The sequence below is a fragment of the Liolophura sinensis genome, chromosome 7 (assembly GCF_032854445.1).
Source record: "Liolophura sinensis isolate JHLJ2023 chromosome 7, CUHK_Ljap_v2, whole genome shotgun sequence".
In the NCBI taxonomy this organism is placed as follows: Eukaryota; Metazoa; Mollusca; class Polyplacophora; order Chitonida; family Chitonidae; genus Liolophura; species Liolophura sinensis.
Genome location: NC_088301.1, coordinates 54,022,922 through 54,048,878, shown reverse-complemented (window position 1 = coordinate 54,048,878; position 25,957 = coordinate 54,022,922). Strand labels below are relative to the sequence as shown.

Here is a 25,957-nt window from a genome sequence, read left to right as displayed (position 1 = left end):
AAGGCATGCCAAGTGTGTTTGTCTTCAAACTTAACCTTAGTAAATATCAGGGATGTCACATGCTGACTATGTCCTGAATTTATTGATTTTATTTTATACTGTACATTTTTTTCACATGGCTGATGGCAGTGAGTTTCGTAGATGAAGGAGACAGAACTATTGTGAGTCGGACCCAACAAAAAACATGTTAAATGTTTAAGGTTACGACTGAAGCGAAACCTCATCTGTCAGTGGTTGGAAGTCGTGCATCTTCCATTTATATCCCACTCCCAGGGAATTTGGGTACAGTATATGAAACTGCATCCATCCTCCAGGACATCCTGGGAGTTGAGTCATTATTATGGCCAAGCCTATGCTTTTCCCACAGTAGGTTCCATGGGCTTCTTTTTCATAGTTAAATGACAAAGTAGCCTACCAGCTGCAATGTCAGTTTTCATGTGAATGTGAAATTGAACAATTTCTTTGACCAATACCAAAAAGAAAAACATAACTTGTCCTGCAACAAAGGTCTATGGTCCAGTCAAAAGGCTCTGCTAAAAGACCTGCTAAAATCTGCGTAGTTTGTGACATGGTGAAGGTATATATACCTTAAATCGTATTGTAGGTCACAGTAGATACACATAGAACAGGGATAGTAGTTTCTGATTCAAGTAAAGATAGAAGTGCAAGAACACGCATTATGTTAAAATAATACCATGTTTTATTAAAACACTCAACAGGACATCACTCCCTACATGTACATGTACATGTGATTGGATAACTAAAAAAAAAAAATGGCGTGATTGTATCTACACAGGAAATATACTATTTACAATGGATTTACCTAAAGCACATTTTACAGTCTTAGAACAACATTAAGCAACATTTGGTAACAGATTTCTTGGTAGCCTTCCATGATTCATCATAATGGGCTACTTCACAGATCAGCACTAGCAAACATACCAAGTGTTACACGTAACTTCAGTTTCCACTATGGTAAGGATAGAGATTGTGTAGATTGTTTTTCCAACCTAGCTGATGAATAAAATATTTTTAGTTTTGGCCAAATTTGAAAAACTGTTCGAAACAAGATATTTTTCTCCGTTGCCGGGGAATTTGATGTCAGCCAGAATACCGTATATACAAAATCCACCATCAGACTTTTTTCCGATCTAAAGCTCAAAAGTGCTGTTGTGGCATTAATGGTAAAATCATCAGACTTCATCTTAATAGATCTGTTTGATTCTCTTCAAACATAGTTATGTAGTACAGTACTCATTAGTCAGTTAAGCGAGCGTGAGTGTTCCAGCCAATCAACCTAGTCTAGCAATATGATCATGGCAAATAGCAACTGTATACAAGGTGCAGGCTTAGTTCTCATGTTGAGCTATTCAATGATGACTGCTTCCCTCCTACGTGTTACAAGCTTTTACTGTTTAAATATTATTTCTTGCATATTCCTTTGGAAACTTGTATTTTAGATTGTTGCGACATATGGACTTGGAACATGCGATTCCGATGCATGAGTGGTACATGCATGTCAGACAACCCTTAGATCCCCACTTTCAGAATTTGCATATATGAATCATAAGTTACTGAGCATGTCATTCGAAGAAGAAAGGGACTGCAATCTTAGGGTCATGTCACTAAACATTGAGCCTCTAGATGTATCATTCAAACCAGGCTTCCCCTGAGAGCATCCATGCCAAAGGCTATAAATCATTACTATTATACAGTTTGGATAACTGAATGTCCAAGTCTAAAAGTAACAGTCCACTCTATCAGGCAGCGACACACTTTGTAAAGCATGTATGCAACTATGCAGCAACCTTCAACCTCAATGCAAATACCATAAAACATTAGTTGCCTTTAAAATGACAATAATGAAATTAAAATTTACAAACTAATCTAACCTTGCTGACATCTGACCTTTATATTAAAAGTAACAAATAGTATATATTAGTAAAAATGGTATTCAAAGTCTAGCTCATGTTGACGATAAGATTTAAGTCACCTTAGTTCGATAGCTTTGGAAAACCAGCCCTGCAACTGGCATGATGCACTAACTGAAAGTCTAACAGCGTTTTGTGAAAATGGAGGTTGAGTACATGTGCATGCTACTCAGTCACTCTTGAAAAATTGCTGGAGTTAGAGTATTGCGATCTGAAAATACTACATTGCCTTGTATGGTCACAAAAGAACAAAATCGATGAGTGGACAGTTTGTCTCTTTAAGCCAAAGCAAAATACACTGCTGTTTTCTACCTAACCTTTTCAATACATGCAAAGCTGAAACCATTAGATGTGCTGCTTTAGTAATATAATATAAGATTTACACTACAGAGAGTAAAACAACAGTGTGACAGTTGGCAAATTGTTGCAAGTAACTGGTGAAATACGGCCTCTTGTCACCAGAGTGAAGGTTTTTTTTCCTAATGTACATGTAAATGCTTAAATAGTAGTAAATTATGCGCTCTCTAGTGCCATGGCTTGATACCTAACTCAAACTGTATGACAACAGGACATCTGCTGAACTGAGACACCTAAAATAGAGTAAGACAGACCAACGCCATTGATCAGAATATCTTCTCCAAAAAAAAAAAATCTTTTCAGCTATTACCCTAATTCCTCAACCTTTTCACAATTGAAATAGCAACTTTCAGTGCATCCTATGCACATTTTTAACTTTATTCTGGACGAAACTACATTGGTTGGATTGGCCAATTTCAGGGCTTCACAAAAAGTATACATTAATCAGGCTACACAGAATAATGCCTTCAGAATACGCTTGAATAAACACCTTGCAAACATGCGAAAAGGTTCAAGAATTACAGTAGTACACATCTGTATACAAGGCTTGTGACAGCTGGCCTTTACCAAACCTGAATTAATGTAATTATTCAAATCGGGTTATTATGTCATTCAGACAGTTTTTAACAAGCAGTATGACCCAACAAAGAGGCCTCCTATATGTGTAGGTCTTGCTAAAGCAATGCATCTTCTAATGGTTTAATGACCTTTTAACATGTGACAAGAGTTAGGTGCAGGATTGGTGCACACATTTTTCATGAAATATACTGTTAGATCAGTAATGTTCCAGTTTTAAAAAGAATTTTTTTACTCACATAGTTTGTCTGGGCGAGAAAAGCAAATAAGCTAAATGACTAAAAAACACTTTAAACCTAAAAAACAAGAGGGAATTTTAAGACACAAAATATTATTTTTGTTGCTGAAACTTACAATTTTCCAGTATAATATCATCTGGTGTTCCAAGCAAGCCTCAAAACACCTTTCTAAAATCAACAGAACTTTCATAATTGAGAAAAATGAGCAATTTAGTCGTATACAAAATTTATGGTCATTTTAGGTGGTTCAACTTGGGTACAACATATAAGGTAAATCGTGGGGAACTGCCTGATTTGAACCATTCAATGACAAGCAAGAGAGATTTCTGGAGACTTCCATAAGAACTTCTACACATTATTTGATACCAGCCTGCAGTATATGGATAAAATATTGTTGTTGCAAGGATAACACTACAGCATTTTTTAACACTTACAGAATTTCTTCCAGCCTGCTATGATATTTTCAAATCACAATAGACTGGAGTGTAGACTGAGAATATTGGAAGTTTCTGTTTGGAATATATTTTACAATCTTACAAAATCATGTTAATTGCTGATACATTTCAACAACAAAATTTCATCAGGATTTTAAGCGAAAGGTATTTGAGTGTTTATCAATTCTTTAAGAATGTCACCCTGTGACAGATATGAATTATTTTGAACGAGACCTACAGACACATTCTTTTACAATCCTTTAAATGAAACCACAGCTGAGTGGTAAGTACCCATGTACATGTACTTAAATGAAGAATCCCACAAAATCCTGTATGAAAACTGAATTCATATGATGCTTGTTGTATGTACAATGAAGAGAACAAGCCCAGGCTATCAGAATTCCAGGCCTGTTTAGCTGACTTACTTTAATTAACATTTAATGGCTAGGGTAAGGGTAAACTGATGAAAACAAAATGTATCATAAAATGTTTTTGAAACCACATATTCACACTTTTCACTTTTCCTCCTCTCCTGTACCTGCAGGTTGGTCAGTCTCTTTTGCCTCACTGGCTTCTTCCTCTTCTACTACTTCGCCTTCTGCAACTTCACCATCTGCATCACCATCAGCTGATGTGACCACATTGGTAGAATCTGACACTGATAATTGTTCCTCTTCAGCCGTTCCCGCAAGACTACCCTGTTCCTCCACCTGAACAAGGTTTTCCACAGCCACACCCGGTTCATCTGTGTCATCTGTGTCATCTAACACAACCCTATCTTCATACTCATATTCCAGCTCTTCTATGTCATCTTCCTCCTCTTCTCCATCATCTTCACCATCAACCTCCCCTTCCAAGAGAACCTCATCAGACTCCAGATCTGAAGTAGTGCAAGGGACAACTTTCAGCAAAGGAGGGCAAAAAATCTCTACCTGGAATGTTTATTTCCTAATAACATTCACTATAAGCTCACTACAATAATAGGATTGGACTAATGTGAGTCTGGTGAGCTTCAAAAGACTTCAAGGAAAACTATTTATTGCAAAATTAGACATGAAGAGAGCGAGTTAAGAAATTACCTAACCCATTCCAGTAAATTTACGTGTCATTTACATTATGAATCTCGTAATGTATGTAATGTCTCACATGTACTATGCGAATTCAATAAATAACCGAAAGGACATATTTCAATGTAAACATCCGGTTTCATAATCACACAATAACATACCTCCATCATCATCTATTGTATCATCCCCAATTTCTTCCACATCATCATGTTCATCAACTTCTTCCAAAACTGTCAACATGCAAAATGATTATGATGTGTAATATTATGAACAATCATGTTGTTAAATTTACATGTCAAGACATGCAGAATATTACCTGATGGTATACAACGGTACAAATAATGATTTTGACAGCGGATATCACTGAACCTCTAAGGTAATGCTCTGCTCTGCTATGTAACAACACACTTGAAAAGTGTAGCATACAACTTGTATTCATCAACAGCTAACAGATCTTTCAGGCATATTGATGAGCTATCTAGTGAACTACCAATTTTACATTTATTAATATAAATGTACATGAATGCAAAAAAAACGCTGGGAATTTTAGGAAATGGATACACATTTATAGATGACCTTGGAGAAGGTACTGACCATCATCGTCGTCCTCATCATCATCAATCACATACACAGAGTTATCTGCCCCTTCCTCATCAAACTCGTCTTCGTCACTGAAACAAACCCATAAAAACAGTAGTAACTATTGTCTATACATGACAGTCACACATTCGGACAGAATTTATCACTAAGCGATAAATCACAAAGATAAGGACTTCATTTGGAAGAACACACAGAGATATGACCGAACAAAGCACATGCACAATGAAATGTGCTTCTGAGTATAAGGATGACTAACAAGAAGGTATAATATACTCACCTAACACCGTTAGCCTCTACCTCTGGGACAAGGTAATACTGTATCGGGTTGGGCCACATGTCATCTTTAATGACCTTGAATGATCATAGACAATTTAATTGACAATGACCCTCAGATTCTTGTCAAATACATCACATTGAATTATAAAACACTTTTTAAAGTTTATTTAACAATGGCTATTCCTATCAAAATAACTATCAATAAAAAAGTTATCAAAGATTTCCAAACACAACCAATGAATAGACAAAGAGCTAATATTTCACCTCTGCAATGTCATCCACTGAAGGATCTCCATTGTCTAAAAACCAGGAGAAAAATGTACGGGGGACTGGTCTGCCTCGCTTCCTGTTGTTGGTTTTATCTTGTAAAGGCTGGGCTTTTGTGCTCAAGTCCATTCCATCTTTCCATATTATTGGGGTGGACTTGGAGGCGGGCTCACCTGTCACGCACATAACATTTTGCCATGACACAGGTCAACAAAAACATTTTCGTTTCACGACAATACAATGCTACATAAGTTGCAATTAATGTGGCCAGTAAGTTAATACCTACTTGTGTCTCTTTTTGAATACCATACCTAATCTATCTTTCCTCTTTACGAATACATGAATAAATGAATGGTTATGGCTTAATGCCATAAATCATACACGGAACATATGGTTTTCATGTCTTAATATGTACTTTGTGTCCTAATATGTAAAATACAAAAAATTTTAGGACATAAAATACGCAGTAAAATTAAAATTAAAAAATTTTTTCTTTGGCATAATTTTCTTTACTTCCCACGTAACCAGTCTTTCTTTTAGAGTTACCTTTTTATTATTCCATTAGAAATCTACTTGTACATAGAAGAGCACAAATAGTATTTCAGTGGCAAATGTGCAAGACGATACACATTTTGCTTTATTTTGAGGAGCCTCAGGGCATTATTCTGCCTTTATCAAATAAACTGTTTTGTTAGAAAAGCCCACTAGCACATATCTACGATCAATTTGCAAGCTCCATGCACTAAACATACGAAAAACTCTGAGCTGAATTGATAACTCTAACAATGGAAGACTAGATAAATCCTGAAGAACCCAAAACTGCATGGTATTCCTGGTGGTAACATTTTAATCTGCCGAAACACCCATGTGCTAGGAAACTTATTGGTCACATCCCAGTGAGCATAACATGCTGTAATCTTTATCATACTTCTCAATTTTACAATGTACAAAATATACACCAAAAAAAAAAAAAATACTATTAGCATTTTTAACACAATATTAATGACCAAACTTACCTGAGACAGCTAAGTGAAACTCCTTACAGAGCAATTCATTTTCAAAGAAGGGATTTGGTGAAAACTGGAACTTAATTCTGTACCCTGATTTGATGTCTTCAAATTCTTCTACCTCTATCTGAAAGGAAAACAAAACTGTTTGATTTAATTTTAATTAATACTGTCTGATGGAATGTATTACCACATAACATTTATTATCACCAACTTCAGATAATTTTTTTTTTCTGAATAATGGTTTCAAAGAATTTAACACAGACAGAAAAATTTTAAAAATATATAACAAAACAAATTCTATTTGAAGCCTAACAAAAAGAAGGTCCATATCTGGAGGATTGGTCAGGTTAGCTTATGCCTAAGTTGCCTTATGCCTAGGGGGCATGTAAACTGCTACTATTAATGCATTTACATGAACAGTTAGAATAAAAAACTGAGGTGGATTGATAAGAGACCATCTTACATAACATGTGACCATTTGCCAGCTACCACACTGTTGTCACTGCTCCGGTTTTACTCTCTATGCTGTACACTGTATATTGTATTCCTGCATAAACCAGGGTTCTGCTGGTGAAATAAGCATCCCCGAGGCCTGGTCTCTTTGCATTTGTTTAAATGTGACTGTATGTTCAATGTGATGATAACACAGTATTTTGAAGAATTCTAGATCAGTGATGTCTATAAAATTGCAATTAATATCACTGCATTTTTTTTTTTTACCTAATTCTGCTTAAAGCCATGGTGGCAGTGGGCATGTAAATTGCTACTGTTTATGCATTTACATGAACAGTTAGAATTATATCCGAAGTTAAATTGACAAAACCGTTTGTCAGCTATTACACTGTCGTCGCTGGTCTGGTATTACTCTCTATCCTGTACATCTTTACTTATAATGAATATATATTTACTGGCCTTGTACTTTAGGGGTGAAATTTAGACGAAAATGTTACTTGCACAGTGCACCTGACTACATTATTACTGAAGGTACCCCACCAATTTTATTTTAAAAAAAATTAAGAAAATTAAGTATTGTAGATCAATACTGTGACCTTGGATACATCACATTTTTGGTAAAGAATTATGATGAGACTACATGTTAGTGGAAAATTTATGCACCATATATTTCTAACTTAATTACATACCAAGAAAATGTACATACCATATTCAGGTAGTGAAGACATTCTTCTTCCTCTTCATCGAGTATAGCTGATGTTTGTGGGTGGTTTACTAACTGATCAGGGTGAAGGAAATTCATTCAGAGTTTTGAAAAGGATGGATAACAATTAGTATACTTTTCACTGATATGATTATGAACTACAAGGCACTTTAAAAGTGCAAATTTCTGCCCCAGCAAAATTAACAACAAAAAGTTATCAAAACCAGACATGTTGGCTGGTTTTCAACTTCATCACCAAAACTGAATGGATTTTGATTTGTGCGCCGAGGGATAAAGAGGGAGTCTGGAACAAATAAACACAAGCAAACTTATAACCTCCCATGGAAGTATTAATTTCAATTACGTGCCGCGGTAGCCTTTACCTACCGGGAACTTATATTGTGTATCTCCTAGGAGTATGAATGAATACAGTGAAGTGACATACCAGTACTGCACAACTCCACCTTGAGAAGCTACATAAACAGCTGAATTATGTAGCCTCAAATATTCATACATATAGTATTGCAAATATTATATCACTCAGTACCTTTAATAATTCCACCACCTTTGACATCATATATAAAATGGTAACCTGGAATACTTTTTATGCTTTCTAAGCCTTTCTTACTGCAGCTTGGACATGATTTGATTGGATTCACTCGCCTATTTAAGGGCTTCATTAAACCTTAAAATGTAAAAATAACAAATACTTATGAAAATTTATACACATTCAAATAACAATAATGTCATTTGGAAGCTAAACATTTCTTAGATATGTTGTGTTTGCTTAAATTTTTTGGATCTCCTAATGCTTATATCAAAGCATATCAAGACACCTACATACATAATACTGCGGAAAAGATTAGACATTACCATTACAATGCTTTTTCTTTTTGAATGAACAAATAATAAACTTGCTTTGCATGGATGGGCTATCTGAACCTAAAAGAGCTTGCCTGTAGGAGACAAATGAGTGCAAAACTTCAGCTCAATACATTAAGTACTGAAGTTGTGAATTTGACAATTTATGGTAGGTTTAGGAGGTGATAAATAACATGGAGCTAAATGGACAAAATGCTGATTTTTGCTGATTTCTAAGGTTTAATGCACTTCAGGACATTGAAAATATCATAATTAAAGGACACTCACACTCTGATTACTATCCCAGAAAGAATTTCTTACCTAAAAGCTATATTTTACATTTATTATTTTCTATTTTTTTATACTAAAATCTCCTTCAATGCCTATCTCACCTGGGTTAAATTTGCTTTGTTTTCAGCTGTACTTTAGTCATGTGATCAAAGAGTGTGCAAATGATTGACACAGAGCAGCTATGACATCATTACAAAACTATGATTATATTGTTTTATATTTACACAGTAGACTCTCTGTAAACCGACTGTACTCGGGACCAAACAAAAATGTCTGTTTAGCCAAGATGTCGGTGTATTAAACATGGGTAAGTAGCCTACAACAACAACATGTTTATTGTACATACATATACATTTAATTAAACTTGTTAAAGAGCACAGTGATGCATAGCAACAAACCATGGAAAGAAGCTGATCTCTACTTTACTTTAGTACATATACATAATTGCTTTATGCAAAAATCGAACTTTATCACTCTAGTTTATTTCCCCACGGCGATGATGTGGTGGTCTACTGGCCATGGTCGGATGTTGTCAGAGCAATAGCAGGGAAAATTGTGACGGCAACTGTTATTTGAGGCATTTTTGTTCACTTACTGAGCTACTCAGTGTCAGACTCATCTTTCAATCAGAGTGACTAAACTCTGATCTCTGCAGGAGGTATGGTACAGTATCAAGACAGAAGATCACCACCTGCTGAAGTAGGTGAGAGTTTGGATAAGCAGACTATCTCCCTTCCCACTGAACTTCACTCACCAGGCAAGTTGAAGCCAAACTTGGACTCCGACAGATGTCATGCAACATGCTGTGTCGGATTAGACAAGATAGATTAACGCTCACTGGAAATATTTGCACTACAAACCACTGTCAGAGTTCAGAATAGACAAGAGTCGGCTTACTGAAGGCAATTAACATTTCTGTCACATGGTGCAGAAAACGGACCACGAAATGTTGTTGGTTTTGACAAGACATCGGTTAATTAAGGTGTCGGGGTTGAGAGAGTCCACTGTATACTGATTTGATTGGTGTTTAATGCAGGGTTTTTTTTGTGTGTTTTGGATAATATGTATATGACAACAAGTGCAAGTGGTAAACCACTGACAAAACCTGGAAACATCCTGGCTTAAAGGAGTCCATCTAGGTGAACTATGTGTACTATCATAAATTGTAAAATTCATCCTAACATGGAGTCCATTCCTGTATCTCAAAGAACAGGGCATGTATTTCAAACTTACTATAATATTTCCACAAAGATCAGTAGGCACAATCTTCATAATCCAACCCAGAAGAGCATAAAAGAGGACATTGTTTTCTATACCTGGTAAGTTTGGGTGCCACCATTGTGAACATCCATTCTATCAAACTGGCATTTGGATATGAGCATTAAGTTTATTGAAAGACAGGGTTGAATTTAAAATTGTGGTCACAGAAGCAGGAAATGCAGTTGAAAGTCAGCACTTCTACCAACTGCACCAACAATGGCCACTACACTGTTACTTCGTTAACACTTTCTTGTCAACTAGAAAATTCAAATGATAACTAAACTTTAGAGGCCGACTTCCAGATAAATGTCCACAAAAATAATTCTGTGAACGCAGAACATTGCCATCAAAAAAGGCAAAGCTGTTTCATCTTGTTTTATCAGGTCCAGGTAATGTTTCTTATACAATCATCGTGTAAAATCTAGATTTGTTATTCATGAAGTGTCAGCACAACTGGACATAAATCAATTAAACAAATAATTCGACACTACCGAACTCCTTATAAATTCAAACACTGGCATTATCAAACATCAAAAGCATCAATTCATTCATTAGTGTATACATACAATACTCACTAATAATGGATGCACATCATGTGAAACACAGGGCCTATACAATATACAGCATTGAAGGACAAAAGATTACTTTACTCATTGATTTTGCAGGTGATGTCCAACAGTACATACTGGTTATCATGCAATTAAAGGATACTGCTGTTACCCAGAAATTGGGTATCTTTTTGATCAACTCGTTTCTTTTGTCAAAGTGTGGTCTCCTTAGCTTATTATACTTCTGTTCAACTTTGAGGATTTCTTCACTAGCCTTTTCATTCAGAGCATCTATTTCGTTTTGGCACGAATCAATCTCTTCCAAAGCTCTCTGGGTTTCTTTATCAAAGTCATGGCTGTCATCAGACAGCGGTTCTTGTGTGGATAGTTTCTGCTGTTTGACAGGGGTTCCATTATCCGCCGGCATGGACGGCACAGCAAACGACATCTTACTCTGCTGTGATCAATCTGACTTGTGAACAACAACGTTTGAAAAGTTTGCGAGGATTCAGGATGCAAATACGCACGCGCTTGGAGAACTCCGACTGCCTACGTGAAGTTGTACGCCGTTGGACAATTCCAGTAATTTTCTTAAATAAGGGCCAAACTCCTCCAATGAAAGCGCGTGATACAAAATTAAGGCGAAGCACCTGTTTCATCCGGGGATTTTGGAAGTTACACAAAATGGCGGAGGAAGGGTCTGTGGATGACAACAGTGACAATATATTCGAAATTATACAGAAGCAGGTCTCCCCGATAAAGGAAACAGTGAACGCAGAAGAGAAGAAGAATGCTACAACAGATAATGAGCCAGAATGTGTGACAAATAACAAGCAGGAACATTGCTATCGCAATCTCCCGGGCTGGCAAACGTCACAAACATTGTCGCCTGTTGTTGTTGTTGCGAAGGGCATTGGTAACATCAACAACGCTGTACCATCAACCTTGGCTGCAAGTAGTAAAGCAGGTGAACCACCAACAGTACCTATAACAACGCCGACCAGGACTCCTCCTAAATCAATACCTCAACCGTCAGAATCTCCAACAGAGTTTGGGTCTGGATTGGACATTGGAAAACGTAAGCGAATTCACCACGATTACCGTCGTTTGTCCAGTTCAGGATATTTGGATGATTATGTCGGTGGAGGGAAGGAGAGAAGATTCTCATCCACTAGTGAATCCTCAGATGTGGGAACATCGCCATCACCGAAATCTCCAAAAGTACAACCACTCAAAATAAAACTGATAACCAAGACTAAAATGGAGCCATCAGTTAATGGAACTCCAAAAACTAAAGGTAATTTAATTTGTTATTAACCACATTTGCATTTCAGGATGTGTGCCACAAGACTTGCTGCAACAGTACTGCCATGGTCAAATTAGCATCCAGTTGTGTGCAGTGAAGTTTGAAATTTGAGGCTGCAGCTGCTTTTCATGGCCAATAAAATGGCAACATTTCAAGCTAACTCTTTCCACTTGGCATTTTCAGTTTCTCCATTATTTTTAGTGTAAGTTACTGCGAAGAGAGATGTTGCATGTGACATCATCGCTCTGGCAGAGCAATAGCCAGTCAGCCATATTGGAGTCCTGTTAACATGGGCTGGTGGAGCAGCAGTACTCCAATATGGCTGCCAGAAATAGGTCATGCAACCCTTCTATGGGGACTCAATGGAGAATTTCAATGCAACGGTTGTTTAATGTAGTAAGCATGCCGCCGCTAGGTCACAGCATAGGATATCGAGTGAAAATTAGCCCCCAGGTCCTGTGAACTGTGAGATCTCGCTACATTTCATCACCTGTGGCAGTTATCTTACATGCAGAAGTAACTTATTTGTGCTTAATAATTTGAGAATGTAATGATGGAGTATCATTTTGAGATTGGGACCAGGGCTATTGCTTGTGAAGTTGATGTAAAAATTAAGGTCGTCGGTCACAGTCATGGCAGTGTTTGCTGGTGTAATTTTCTACGTCAGTACTTTACGTCATTTTATTTATGCTCCCCTGACTGAGGATGGACAAATGTAGAGGGGATCCTTTTCAGATCTAGACCATGTGACAAAGCATGCGACACAACCACATGTGCATTCAACCTTTACCATGTTCATCTATCTTAAACATGTCTAAAAACACTCAATCTGTTTTTTCACCACTCAGGCGATGACTGTCTGAAATAAGTATGAACTGCGAACAGTTGAGTGCTGAACATTCTTGGATTGCAGTGTCTTGTGACAGAAACTAGATTGAAGAACGTCTTACTAACACTATGTTTTTTTTGTATGTAAATTGAAATCCCCCAATTCATTTTTAACCAATGAAAAGTCAGTAAAAGCATGTGACCATGAGAAAAAAAATGACATTAAAAGGCAAGTGGAAATCAACATGTAAATCACAACCTATTCCTCATAAATCAAAAAAAAAGAATGGTATTCCTTAGTGTGTAGGCTTAAAGGATACATGAAAAGCTTTGGGTTTTTTTTTTTGTTAACGTGCAGATTATCATGTGTAACAGTACAAACAATTTTTTCAACATTCCCTTTGTGTTGGGGAGGGGGCGGGGGTGAAAAAGACGTCAAAGTACAGTTTCCTTAAGGCCCCAGCCTGGAAATTAAGTAGTTTGCAGCGGTCACGTCAGTGATGATCCGTGTTTAAGAAGAATTCTAAGGGGGTCCAAATGGGGGCGGGAGTATGTGGAACAAACCGAATGGGGGAGGGAGTAGGGGTGCGGAGGGTCTCTAAGCTGGCACGAAGAAGCCATGCACTATCTGTTTACATGTCACCTTGCCCATATGGTTCAATGTGCCTGTACATTAAAAAAAAACCAGTGATTTACTGTCATAGAGTGAGACATTACAGCATAATATCTGCTAAAACATGATCAAGACAGAAAATTTTTGTTGTAAACAAAAAGATTCCCCAACAGAGCCCTTTTTATTTTGGCATCCATCATTGTGTTACTCTTATATCACATGTATCAGAGGCTCTCACCTGAGCCCCTTCTGTTGACATGGAAAGATACTTTGCAGGAGGTCCCAAAATTTACAAAAAGGTTAGTCAGGTGTGTGGATACCTGTTCTCCCTGTCAAAAACCCTATGTTAGGGAGCATGTAGCTGGGAATATATTGGTTTTATTTCCTGAACTGTCATTGAGATCACCACCACCAGATGCTGAGAAAACTTTGGTGGATAGAAACTGTATCTGTTTACTTATACATTGTTGTGAAGCGGAAACAAAGGTAGTAACATTACAAAGGGTAGGTGCATTTGTTAATGGATACACTGAAGTTCACATACAAAGACAAAGCTGGTATGTTCCATCCTTCAATCTTCATCTTACACACCATGATTTTGGTTCTGGTCTTCCTCATGTATAAATGATTTGGACTGTAAATTAGGTCAAAACTGGTGATCTGAACTGATGCTTGCTTGGGTTCTTGCACTTACACTCTTCATTCTTTTAGACAAGCATGTACATTAGAAAATTTAGGAAAATTGAAAAGATTTCTCAGTATAGATTTTATTTTACTAGGTCGTGCTTCACTCCGTCAAAAGTATCAGCTGGAGAGGATTTTGGTTACATTTTCACATGCTTGCCCCCTCTGTACAGGACCTGAAAATGCTAGCACAAGCTGTTGTCTTAAATTATGCCGTAGTACTCATAAAAATGTTTAACAAATATTTACCTGTTCGTTTTATTGTAAAGATCTAAGAATATTTATTTTGAGAATTGCTAAATATTGGGTGAGATAATTTAGTATTGTGTTCTGATCAGTGTTGAGGAAGTTTGATTGTGATCAGTCATTTGAACAGGATTTGAGTATTGTTCTTCCCTTCTGCAAAAAAAAAATAATAAGAAAAACCACCTACCTATATTTCCTTCTGTTATAAAGAGCTTGTAACATCAAACAAACAATATTTTAATTTTGGCCCTATAAGAATTCTTTTACTTTTATCATGTTATGTGAAAGGTTTTATTAATATGCCAATTAAGCTTTTTAATTTTATGAATCTGACCTAATTGTGTCACATAATTCATATGATGCAAACTGTAGTGGAGGCATAATTGTTATTTTTTTTTTTTTTTTAGAATGTGACCTGTATTGCATAGGTAAACTTGTCTAATATTTACATTTTCAATATTTCAGATTTGACAAAATTGTCTAAAGGCAGTAGTGACTCCTCTACAGAGTCAGAGAAGAGGTCCTCTAGGAAGAGAGATCAAATAAAAGACAAATGTGGTGACACCCCTACAAAATCCAGGAGGCTTGAGCATGATGACAGAGTACGGAGCACTGGAACAACTAAATCCAGTTCAGCACCACAGAGTGGAGAACAGCAGAAGTCTTCGGGTGGTCATAGTTCCAAAGTTAGACCCAAAGATTCCAGTAAGCTGACATCAAAGGACACCAAACCTGCTCCATACATAAAAATAACACTTGATGGAAGTGCTAAACCATCCCAACCATCTCATGAGAATATTCTAAAGACCCTTCACATAGTTACTGATAAAGACAGCTCTAAGGATCTTAAACAGACTAACTCTTCTTCAGCAGGAAGGGCTGAGAAAGTTCCTGCGAGGTCTGGTAGTGAGGACTTCAATGATTGCACCTCGAAGGAATCCATGTCGGATGGCTCAGGTTCATGCAGTAGAGAGGCAGTGTCAGAGCCAATTGCTGAATGTCCCAATCAGGAATCAAGCGAGGTTACTGGGATCTTGACAAACACTTCGCACCAGGAAGAGGTTAGTTCTAAACCAGTGGAGGAGAAAGTTCACAGGCACAAACATAAACACAAACATAAGCATCATCATCATGGTCACCATCACCACCATCACAAGGACAAGAAACAGTCTTCTGGCAGTTCATCAAAGTCTAGCAAGTTTGGTGAGCTTTCAGATGGACATGGTGGGGGCAGCTCCATGGGTCACTCTGATTCCAACTCCAACTCTTTGAGCAGCACATCATCACAGTCAGTGTCCAAGTCATCATGTGAGCAGTTGTCACCCTCAGGCTCTAAATCCTCAAAGGCAGCAAAATCTGATCTCGCTCTGAGTTTGGTAAGGCTTGAGGTTCACTCGCAGCCATCACCAACTAAGCTCAAGCTTCAGAGACACAACCCGGCCAGCACAGAGGCTGGGACGCCAAAAAAGGGAGGTCACACTTCCTCTCACCAGTCCTCAGAGTCCCCACAGAAATCTCATTCCTCACACAGCAAATCGTCCAGCAAGAAGAGCAAACACTTGGTGAACTGTGGCACACAGGTGAGTGTAAAACGAAAGACAGACACCAAAGGCGTCCAGGTTCCAGAGTCCCAGAAAGAGTTACATCCTTTTGAAAACTTGAAAGCATCTTTAAAAGGCAGCACAAAATCTCCCCTGAAGGAACAAGCAAGTCCCCACAAGTCAGAGCACCACAGCAAGCACAGGATTTCACGATCCACACAAACTCGCAAAGAGTTGCCTGACATCAAAGGTGGCCAGCTAAAAGTGGCTGGTGCTGTGTGTGAACAACACTATAGGATGAAAAACTTAAATAGCTCTGGTTGTCAGCCAAGGAGTAAAACTTCAAAGTACAAACACTTAATGCATGTTGAATATTACCCTAATGGTGGTGCCAGTGTGGTTCACTCCTACAAAGATGAACTGTCAAAGCTCTCTGAGGCAGAGCTGACAGAGTTTGTGGATGATTACTTTGATGAGGTCTATGGAGAGCCAGTAGAGGGTTCGTCCAGTCATGTAATGGGCATCATCCATGGAGCTGTGAATGACATGCCCGAACCTGTGGAGTATTTCAGCTATACCTATCCTAACCTCACAGTCACCTGTGGTGTACTAGGGAAATCAGACATCGAAACAATGCCATTTTCCAAGTTTCAAGAGCAGGTTCACCGTACCTACCAGAGCAACACTTATCGTTCCGGCCCACTTCTTCAGATAAGCTTGGTGGGAACAGTTCATGAGGAGATTGGTGATTATTATCCTGATGTTATTGCCATGTTGGAGAAGGATTTGTTCCTGAAAGCTGTGATGCCGTGGGGTGCGCGGTCCTGGCTTAAAATGAATTCACCTCGGGAAAGTAATGATGGACCTATTCTCTGGTGTCGGCCAGGGGAACAAGTTGTTCCTACTGCTGATATGCCTAAGTCACCATACAAACGAAAACGGTAAGTTAAGTATAAACAGTACATCAATATGGGGGATTTTCTAGTCAAATTTCTGTTAGAAATTCAATTTAAAAAAGAAAGTAAAGAAACTCAATATTTTTTCTCGCCTACAAAAATGCAAAAGCTCAATTTTTTCACCTTGTAGTATCTCACATGATTGAAACATTTTATGCATTTGCTTTTCTTGCAAAACAAAGAAAACTTTCGATGATTTTCTATTGGAACATATTTAATAAAAGGATTTTCCTTAAGGAGATTGTAACAGAATTTCTGAATGCCCCTGCATGGACCTAATTGTCTGAAAAAGCAGATTCATAAAGGGCTATTGTCCCATTTATGATGACATACAGCTATAGATAATCGTAAGATTTCGGTGGATTTACTTGACTTGCATCATATAATATGGGGCAACCATGTCAGGGCTTGAAACTAAAATTTTAGGTACGTGTCTTTGGGGCAGGCACTGATTCAGAGTTACATGTAGCTGTCCCAGTGGTTTGTGGTTATGAAAAACACTTAATTGAGTGGCAGTGTGAAACTTCATACTTATTAAATATGCATATAATATTTGTAATTTAATTACATTGTTTCCTAAAAAAGTTTATAATTTTTCCAATAGTTCACAACTGTAATCAAATCCCTCTTTATGAGATGAGGTTGATTACTTTTCATGAGAATTTATTTTCAAAATTCAGTTTTTGTAGGGGAGGTAACTCTGCATGTGAGTGTACAGGAAGATATGTAATCTCCTAATATATGGAGGTTACATGGATTTATGATGTATGTTAAGTGGTACTATGTATACATGTATTTCAAGTGTTATTTCTGCTTACATTAACATTTTATGCTTAACAGGTTAAATATTTCAAAATTACATTCAACATCTGTGTCACAGTCTTTATCAATTTATTTCTCCTTTTTTTCTGTAAATGGGTTATGAAAAGTAAGTTGATAATAATCAGGGTACTGGGCTCTGGTCTTAGCGATTAGAATTTGTGTCATTTTGAATACAATGATTAAAAACACCACTTATTTTGATTAAAGAGAAAGATTTGTCATTGCATGTACATGCATTATATCATTCACAATTTAGCATTTTTTTTCAGATTGTTGACTGTCAAATGATATTATAATGCATTTAAAATATAAACATTTTATGAAGTTAAGTTACAGGAGTGTAATTAAATAAGGTGAGAGAGATATATTAGTTTCTTTTCCAAAGGTAGTGAAATTTTAGTATTAGATCCAAAGTACCTTTAAGTAGGTCAGATATCAAACTTGTCATTAAGTAAAGATGACAATAATTTGCATGTAATGTAACAATTTTACCACCAGTCACTCTATGTACCAATATGTTCTGGTTTCTTTATTGTAAACATACATTTATTATTTATTTAAAGGTGAAATGTCAGGATTTCCTTCACTGATAAAAGTGATATCTAACCCTAGCCAGTGACACACCTTGCCGTCATGACGCCATAAAGAAACTTTTTGTTTTCGGACCTTCCCATTTGATCTTAGCGCAATGATGTCACATACAGCTTCAGTCAACTTCAACATTTCTTACGTCACGCAACAAGACACAACATCATACAACAAGACATGACATTATACAAGACATTATGTCACGCTATATACATGTCTGTGAAGGCCTACGGCTAAAAACATTGCTTAAACTTGTTTAAATACACAAAATCATGATATTGTCAAAATGTAAGTAATAGATAGAATATTGCATAGTGAAGGTTGAATATCATAATTATTATTTTCACCTTCTCACTCGAAAAATATTTATGATATTCAGCCTTCACAGTGCAATATCTTCTGTGTATACATTTACATGTACCTGTATGCAACTGCAATGAATATGAAAATGAGTTGCATGTATGTCAAATGTGACATGAAAAAAGTGCTGATAAAAACCAAAACTAACAGAATGCATATTGTTTTAGCTTAAGATTGAATTCTAGTAATAGGTTTATTTCAGTCCTGGAAATGTGAAATTTGCCACAGGCAGAGTAAGTGATTGCCATCTTGTTAGGCCTAGGTTTATACATTGTGAGTTATATAGTCAGATTGAAAACGTAAAATAAATACAATATAGTGAGACTTCACTATAAGAAAGGGTGTTCAGTTTGTCATCCTATGTTAAAATTAAAGTGTACATGTAAGTGTGGTCTGTATCATGTTGGCGGCTCTTTGAATGAAGAAATACTTCTTGGTACCAGTCACCCAACATGAAATGCAATTTGTGTTGTAGTGGAGTGAATGAGCTGAAGAACCTGCATTATTTACCTCGTGCCCATGAGCCGCGAGAAGTGCTGGTGGAGGATCGCACCCGCTGCCATGCTGACCACGTGGGCCAGGGATTTGATCGTCAGACCACAGCTGCTGTTGGAGTGTTGAAAGCCATACATTGTGATGAGGAGTAAGTAACCTCAGTCATGATAATGTCTGCTTTAATATTATCCATAATCACAAGTTATACTGTGTGTAGCTGTGTAACTGTAAAAAAAAAGTAAGATTAGATAATTAATCACACTTCACTGAAAAAAAAAAACCCTTAACCAGTCAGAATCACTGGACAAAATTAAACTTTGGGTGAAATGAAGTAATGAAGTTGTTAATTTCTTTCTTGATGTTACAGGCCTGTTGAAGATCGAATAGTGAAGGACGTGCTTTGTTTCCATGCCAGTGATTTCATTGAAGTGTCCCGAAAATTGCAATTAGATCTCCATGAACCTCCTGTATCCCAGGTAAGTTATCAACTAACATGGAAATAGTTAAGTTTTGTTAAATATCTATAAATATTGTCAAATGAAATTCATTGGGTCATACACAAATGTACCATGTGACTGTCCTTTATATGCCAAAAGCATTTGGGGGCACTGTGATGTTTATCATTTGCTCTCCAAATTTTTGTAAACACTGATGAGGAAATGTTGACGGAGGAAGAAATTTCATTATTTCTTATTCCACAAAATAATAAAGAGGAAGATCAGTCGACTTAGGAATATTCAGTCATTGGATACAGAGTGCATTACCCAATGAATCTCCTGAATCTGTACGTGTATCTTCAGTTGCTATTTGTACAGGTCCTGAAAATCCATGGACAGGTTGAGCGATGTAACAAATGAGTCATTGTGAAGTGTTTGTTCATTATGGAATTGTATTGTACTCGTCCATGTTGTGTTGGAAATCTGCATGGGACTGAACACTATGACTAGCCATTGCGCGCCATAAAGTCACTGTGTCATGGCACAAAGGGCGCCACCGTGAAGTTGTAATGTCCAGTCTCAAAGCTCTCACATTGAGGTTAAACCACTTGCAAAATGGGCATTGTCAGTTAACGAAATGACATGTGTTCAACCTGATTGCCCACTACTGAAAAGCCAAGATCACTGTAGTGTTAAAGGCTCTTGATCTTAATCCCTTCCTTAATCCTAACTGCCATATGAAGGACGTATTTAAAAAAAAAATGTACCTTAAGTTTATTGAGCTCATTTTACTTTAGACGCATAGTACATTGGTGTATGTAGTCCATGCTTCACTAGCATGTGGACAGTATACTAGTATATGATACTTTCGTATTGTGGCAACTCCTGGGACAGTAGAAAACAAGTTATATTTCAAGAATCTGTATAGCTATTTTAAAGATATTGTGTATACATGAGCAGATTTTGTGTGTATGATTGACATAGTGCCTTCTGTTTGATACTATGAGTGATAAGTGTCTGATTTTCTTTGCAGTGTGTAACATGGGTAGAAGATGCCAAACTTAATCAGCTAAGGAGGGAAGGCATACGATATGCAAAGATCACCCTACGAGATAATGATATCTACTTTATTCCAAGAAATGTTGTGCATCAGTTTAAGACTGTGTCTGCTGTGAGTAGTATAGCTTGGCATGTAAGGTTGAAGGAGTACTATCATGATCAGCAGGAGCTAACATCTGACAGTGAGGACGACAGGATTTCATCAAGCATGACCATCAGCTCACAGCAGGAAAGCAATCCAGAAATCAACTGTGACACACAGGTCAAAGTGCCCAAACCTGTTGACACAGGTGCTGAAGGTGAGGTGAAAATTAAGATCAAAACCGAAAGACGAGAAGGACAGTCTGTGAAAAAGGATGATGTGTCCACTGTAAAGAACGATCAACGCCTCAAGAAGGTGGATCATCACAGCAGTAAGGATGTGTCCAGGAAGTCTGATGGCACCCGTTCTAAGGAAGGTGTATCAAAAGATAGTCATCAGTCACGACACGAGCATCGCTCACAACGTAAAGACGAACACAGAAAGGATCGGCTGCGCAAAGAGGGACATAAGGTGGAGAGGAAAAGTGAGCATGTAAAGAAGAAAACAGAAGGATTGAAAAAAGAGCCAGTTGTATCAAAGCCGGACAAAACAGACACAAACTCATTAAAGGATAATCCGCCGATTAAGGAAGCAGTGGAGATTAAACAAGAACCAGCAATTTATCCGGAGCGAGTGAGTGATGCTATTGATCAGCAGGTCACACAGAAAACAATTCCTGATGAAGGGCAGCGAGGAGAACTGCATGAAAATACAGAAGATCGTGTCCCAAAACTTATGGTTCTCAGCGGAGATTCACAGAAACTATTAACTGTTAATCAGAGTGAAAAAGATGAAAGGGATAACAATAATTACAGTGTAGAGAAATCCTCAAATGACTGCAAACAGGAAGAAATGAAGTCAGATGTAGAAATTGCCCCTGTTGAGCAGGGCTCTGAGCCAAATCTGCATGCAGCATGTTCATTGCCTTCCAGAGAGCTTGTGTCCAGCGAGACAGTACAACAAACCTCTGACAGATTGTGTGAACAGCAAAAATTGACAGTGCTAGAAAGTGCCTTTGAGAAAAATTCTGATGTGGAAACATGGCATGTCAGGCCTGTTGTCACCCATGGCTGTAGTGAACATTTAGGGAAGCCTGAGTTGACAGTTAACTCCCTTGTCAGTGATTCTAGAGATATTACTCCACTGTCTACTGAAGTAACAAATGACAATTTAGAGCTTGGAAAAAGGACTATGGGCCTACAACCGACCAACCAAACAGCAGATACAGATGGCAATAACCAGAGCTGTGGTCAGTAGCACTGGACACGATTTTCTATATGTGTGGTTAGTGCTTCGTATACATTTACTACTGACTTGTGCACCATTATGCATGGTATTTTATATTTGTTAACATGGACTGTTGGTGCCATTGATGGTCAAATCTAGTGAAGTTCATAAACATTTTACCTGAACTGTGTGGGTTACTGCCATTTTATTTTTTTTTTTATGACTTACCATTGATTGTAGCCTGAGATGTGTCTATTTAAATATCGATGAACAATTGTCTCAGCCATAGTGGTGATTCATTCTGCATAACATTGCAAGCAGGATTGTTTTGGGTCTAGCATTCACTGCTAGGACTAGTGTTACATGTAGCAGTGGTGCTTGGTTAGCAGTGTTACTGGTCTGTTGATTTTTTAGTATTACTTCATCTGTTGCGTAGAACAGGTTCTTGATGGTAAATATACATAAAAAATAAAAAGTACATGTGAATATATTAAGGACTGTTTCATTGTAATACAATAACATGTACATGTATTTATGTTTTATATCAAGGTGCAATGATATATAAGATGTTAGACAGTCATATATCACTGTATGTATCACTTATTTTTGTTTATTGGTATAAAACATTCTTGGAACTGAGTATTCTCAGGCCCTCATCATCTTCGCTTCACATTCGGCTTTCATTTGCTTTAGTGAATGTTGAAGTATATTTATAGAGTGAAATGCTTTCCTGCTTCACTTATGAATGGACACACCACAGGCATCTGCAGTGCTAATGGAAATGTTGCACAAATTGTCGTGAAAAATTTTGTCTGCAAGTGCAAGACTGACCAGAGCTGATTTTCTCAGGTCTTGTCAACATTTCTTCATTTTTTTTCAAGTTCTGGTTGGTGTTAAGGCATGGTATCAGGCTCTTTGTGAGTTTATTGTTAACTGAATTAACTTCAAGCTTGGAAACTGTAATAGTCCATAAGAGTCAGTCTGAAGTTCACATGTATCTCTGCACTGTTTTATCACAAATTGAAATGTCTCAGCTGTGAAAGGAAGTAACTTGATGTGGGAAACATTTACCTTGAATTGTCTGAACAAACATGTAATTGTATGTAACTACATTTCCTGTCAAAAGTTTTAAAATGGATTTTTGGGCTCTGTTTTAGTTACGTGTTACATTAATTGGTGCCCTTTGATATGTACATGTACATTGTATGACTGGTTTCTCTGTATCCTTCACATAGTTTCAAGCATGGTTTTCTCAGGTCATCTGTAGTACTATGGCAGGTTTGGGAAGCTTCATATTAGTTTCCTGTAGTTTATGAATGCATATGTTTGCATGTCCTACATGTACATATACCATGCTTTCCAACAGTTTCCTCAGGGGCTCCTGGGGTTCCACACTGGCCAAGATCTTTATCCGAGCCATCAGTCTTCTTATTTCTTATCATTTCTGTGAATATCACTGTTCATTGCATTGTAAATTGTACAGTATATGTATATATTGTGTCATCGGGAAATGCCAATGTGAAGCCCAACGTCTGATGTAAATTATAAATAGGCAATCTAAGAATTTCATCAGTAGTGAACTTTGCAAATCGTTGAATGAATTGATATGAACTTTTATTTTCAGACTGTTTCATGCTCTGTCTCTTTCTTTGTTATCAAAGTGCTTGTTAAATACATACATGCCCAGTACTAACGTAAACAGTAAACTTCAAGGAGTAATATACCTTAAAAGAAAGAACCCCCACAACAAAACTGGATTCTTCTGCTTTTGGGATAATGTACGTTTAACTTTTGTCAAAATAAATGTTGATAAGTAAGTGTAAGTTTATTTTTTACTTCATAACTGACCATTTTTACAACTTTAAATACCCAGTGCATTTACGGGTTAAAGTCTTGAGCTGTGTTTTATCATGCATTTGGGTTGAGTATACAGCACTTTGCATTTATGTATGTGTACATCATGGTACTGAATGTCAGTTTTAGATACGGTAATCACTTTACCATACAAGATGATCAACCTCTCTTGAAGCTACACTATTTCATTCTGTTTTACACGATTCGAGTTGAAAAACTGGAAGGCTTATTTTTAATAATCTACTTAAAGGCAACAGATTGGGTTTTTCCTAAAACACAGGATAAGAATTGACATCATATTTCAATCTCCCAGTCTTGTAGATAATATATATACTGATGCAATATATCAGTTCCAGGCAAATTTTGTAAATATTGAACTAACATATTTATCTCCTGGACCCTAAGATTTGAAAGTATACAGTTGAAAAGTCTTTTCTGCTAAATTACATCAACAACCTGTTTCACCAATACGTAGGTTATCAACTCCTATATAATTTCAGACATTTTTTAATATGTGTATCAATTTGAATAATTTGTCCGTTATGTAAATTTGCCATATCTGATTTCCTTGTTCTCCCAAAGTTGTCTTAACCTCATCACAATGGTGCGCTTGTCCACATCTCCTTTATTGTGGGGAAGGATTCTTACTTGTGTTTATAGGATTATGTTGCTGTCACATTTTTGGGTTATTGTGTGTGTAGTAGGTGCTAAATAGTTTATTTTAGAATTTTTAGTATAGGTTCTGTGACTAGCAATCTGTTCAGACATTTCAGACTGATCTCTTTTTATCTGTTTCTCTCATCACAGCTTAGCTTTTGGTTGTTAATTTTGCAGTACAGTATTTTTCTTGTATGGTAGCTTGTTTCTTTAACAACTTCACATTATGCCCTGTGGTTTTAATTATATGAAAGTCAGTTAATTTATATTTCTCAGATCATTTCAAGTATCATTGTAGATAGCAGATTAATTTCATTACTGTGTTCAATTATTTAGGCTACTAAACTGTGTTGTTTTGTGACGTTGAAAAGTGCTAATGCGTGTATTCAATATATAGGCAGATTTCATAAGTGAATCTGCAGTAGTTGCAGTAAATAGAACTTGGATTCATTGAATATTACCTGCAGGTGAGGCATCATACGTCAGTTATCTTGACAACAAAACAGCTCTTAACATTACACAAAATAGAAGCAGAGGTTCTTTTAAGAATTTAAAGAAATATTATTGTTTTGCCTTGCACAAGGGATCTTACGAAAGTCATCACAAATGCCTCATCTGTAAGGTGACTATTGTCTTACCTGCTCACTGCTGTATTTACCATATCGACGATATATCGTTTCTTCAGTTCAGCGATTCAGCCGTTTCAGAAATAAACATAATCAAATTTCATCACAGTTAAAAATGACTTTGAAGTGAGTTTATTAATTATGGGTACTTAATTGAAATTTTAATATAATAAACTGCGGTCGTACATGTATCAGTAGAAGAGTATGATAATTGTTCCCACAGAATGAAAGCTCATTTCTAAAAGAAGAGGCCTTATTCAATTTTAAAATGTACATGTAATTTATTGACCTTATTTATAAGAATTATTTAAAATAATTGCTTGGTTCACCCAATCCAAGAATTCAAACATTTAAATGCATTAAAGTTTATTCAGGAGAGTTATAAAAAGGGAGTGAAGGTGTTTTACATATAGTTTCCAGTTGTTTGTCAGATTTGTTTTTTCCTTTGATGACCTACTCTTGTGATAGCATTTGTCACTTGCTTGAAGGATTAATCATTAAGGATTATAAGATAAACATGGCCGCATTTCATGACTTCCAAAAAAGCCCCACATTTAAGTATAGTTATATATCCTTGGTGGCATAACTCCATAGCAGGTATCAAATCAATTTTGTGTTTTGTCACTCATGTGAAAGGTACTTTTTCTAGAAATTCAAAAAATGTGTGAAATGTGAATTCTGTAATGAAAAAAATGCAAAGAAA

At 36.9% G+C, this 25,957-nt stretch overlaps 2 protein-coding genes across 2 annotated transcripts; one reads left to right on the top strand and one right to left on the bottom strand.

The window, feature by feature from the left end:
- Positions 1 to 690: 690 nt before the first annotated feature.
- Positions 691 to 11,345, bottom strand: LOC135471877 (protein SET-like). The gene is made up of 8 exons (XM_064751286.1): positions 11,037 to 11,345; positions 7,917 to 7,988; positions 6,764 to 6,881; positions 5,745 to 5,920; positions 5,482 to 5,555; positions 5,199 to 5,275; positions 4,766 to 4,834; positions 691 to 4,417 (listed from the first exon to the last, which is right to left on the bottom strand). The coding sequence occupies exons 1-8, from the start codon at positions 11,319 to 11,321 to the stop codon at positions 4,053 to 4,055; spliced, it is 1,236 nt and encodes a 411-aa protein (XP_064607356.1). The 5' UTR covers positions 11,322 to 11,345; the 3' UTR covers positions 691 to 4,052.
- A 211-nt stretch (positions 11,346 to 11,556) lies between these two features.
- LOC135471876 (uncharacterized) lies at positions 11,557 to 25,357 on the top strand. The gene is made up of 5 exons (XM_064751285.1): positions 11,557 to 12,170; positions 15,016 to 17,032; positions 19,293 to 19,460; positions 19,680 to 19,788; positions 20,783 to 25,357. The coding sequence occupies exons 1-5, from the start codon at positions 11,558 to 11,560 to the stop codon at positions 22,145 to 22,147; spliced, it is 4,272 nt and encodes a 1,423-aa protein (XP_064607355.1). The 5' UTR covers position 11,557; the 3' UTR covers positions 22,148 to 25,357.
- The last annotated feature ends 600 nt before the right edge of the window (positions 25,358 to 25,957 follow it).

Bases quoted from the DNA above. Each gene is read 5' to 3' on its own strand.
- LOC135471877 (XM_064751286.1), bottom strand. From the start codon at position 11,321: ATGTCGTTTGCTGTGCCGTCCATGCCGGCGGATAATGGAACCCCTGTC. The intron at 5,921-6,763 runs GTAAGTTTGGTC...TGTGCGTGACAG, and splicing joins GTTTCACTTAGCTGTCTCAG to GTGAGCCCGCCTCCAAGTCC. The intron at 4,835-5,198 runs GTCAGTACCTTC...GCATGTTGACAG, and splicing joins TGATGAGGACGACGATGATG to TTTTGGAAGAAGTTGATGAA.
- LOC135471876 (XM_064751285.1), top strand. From the start codon at position 11,558: ATGGCGGAGGAAGGGTCTGTGGATGACAACAGTGACAATATATTCGAA. The intron at 19,461-19,679 runs GTAAGTAACCTC...TTGATGTTACAG, and splicing joins GCCATACATTGTGATGAGGA to GCCTGTTGAAGATCGAATAG. The intron at 19,789-20,782 runs GTAAGTTATCAA...TTTTCTTTGCAG, and splicing joins ATGAACCTCCTGTATCCCAG to TGTGTAACATGGGTAGAAGA.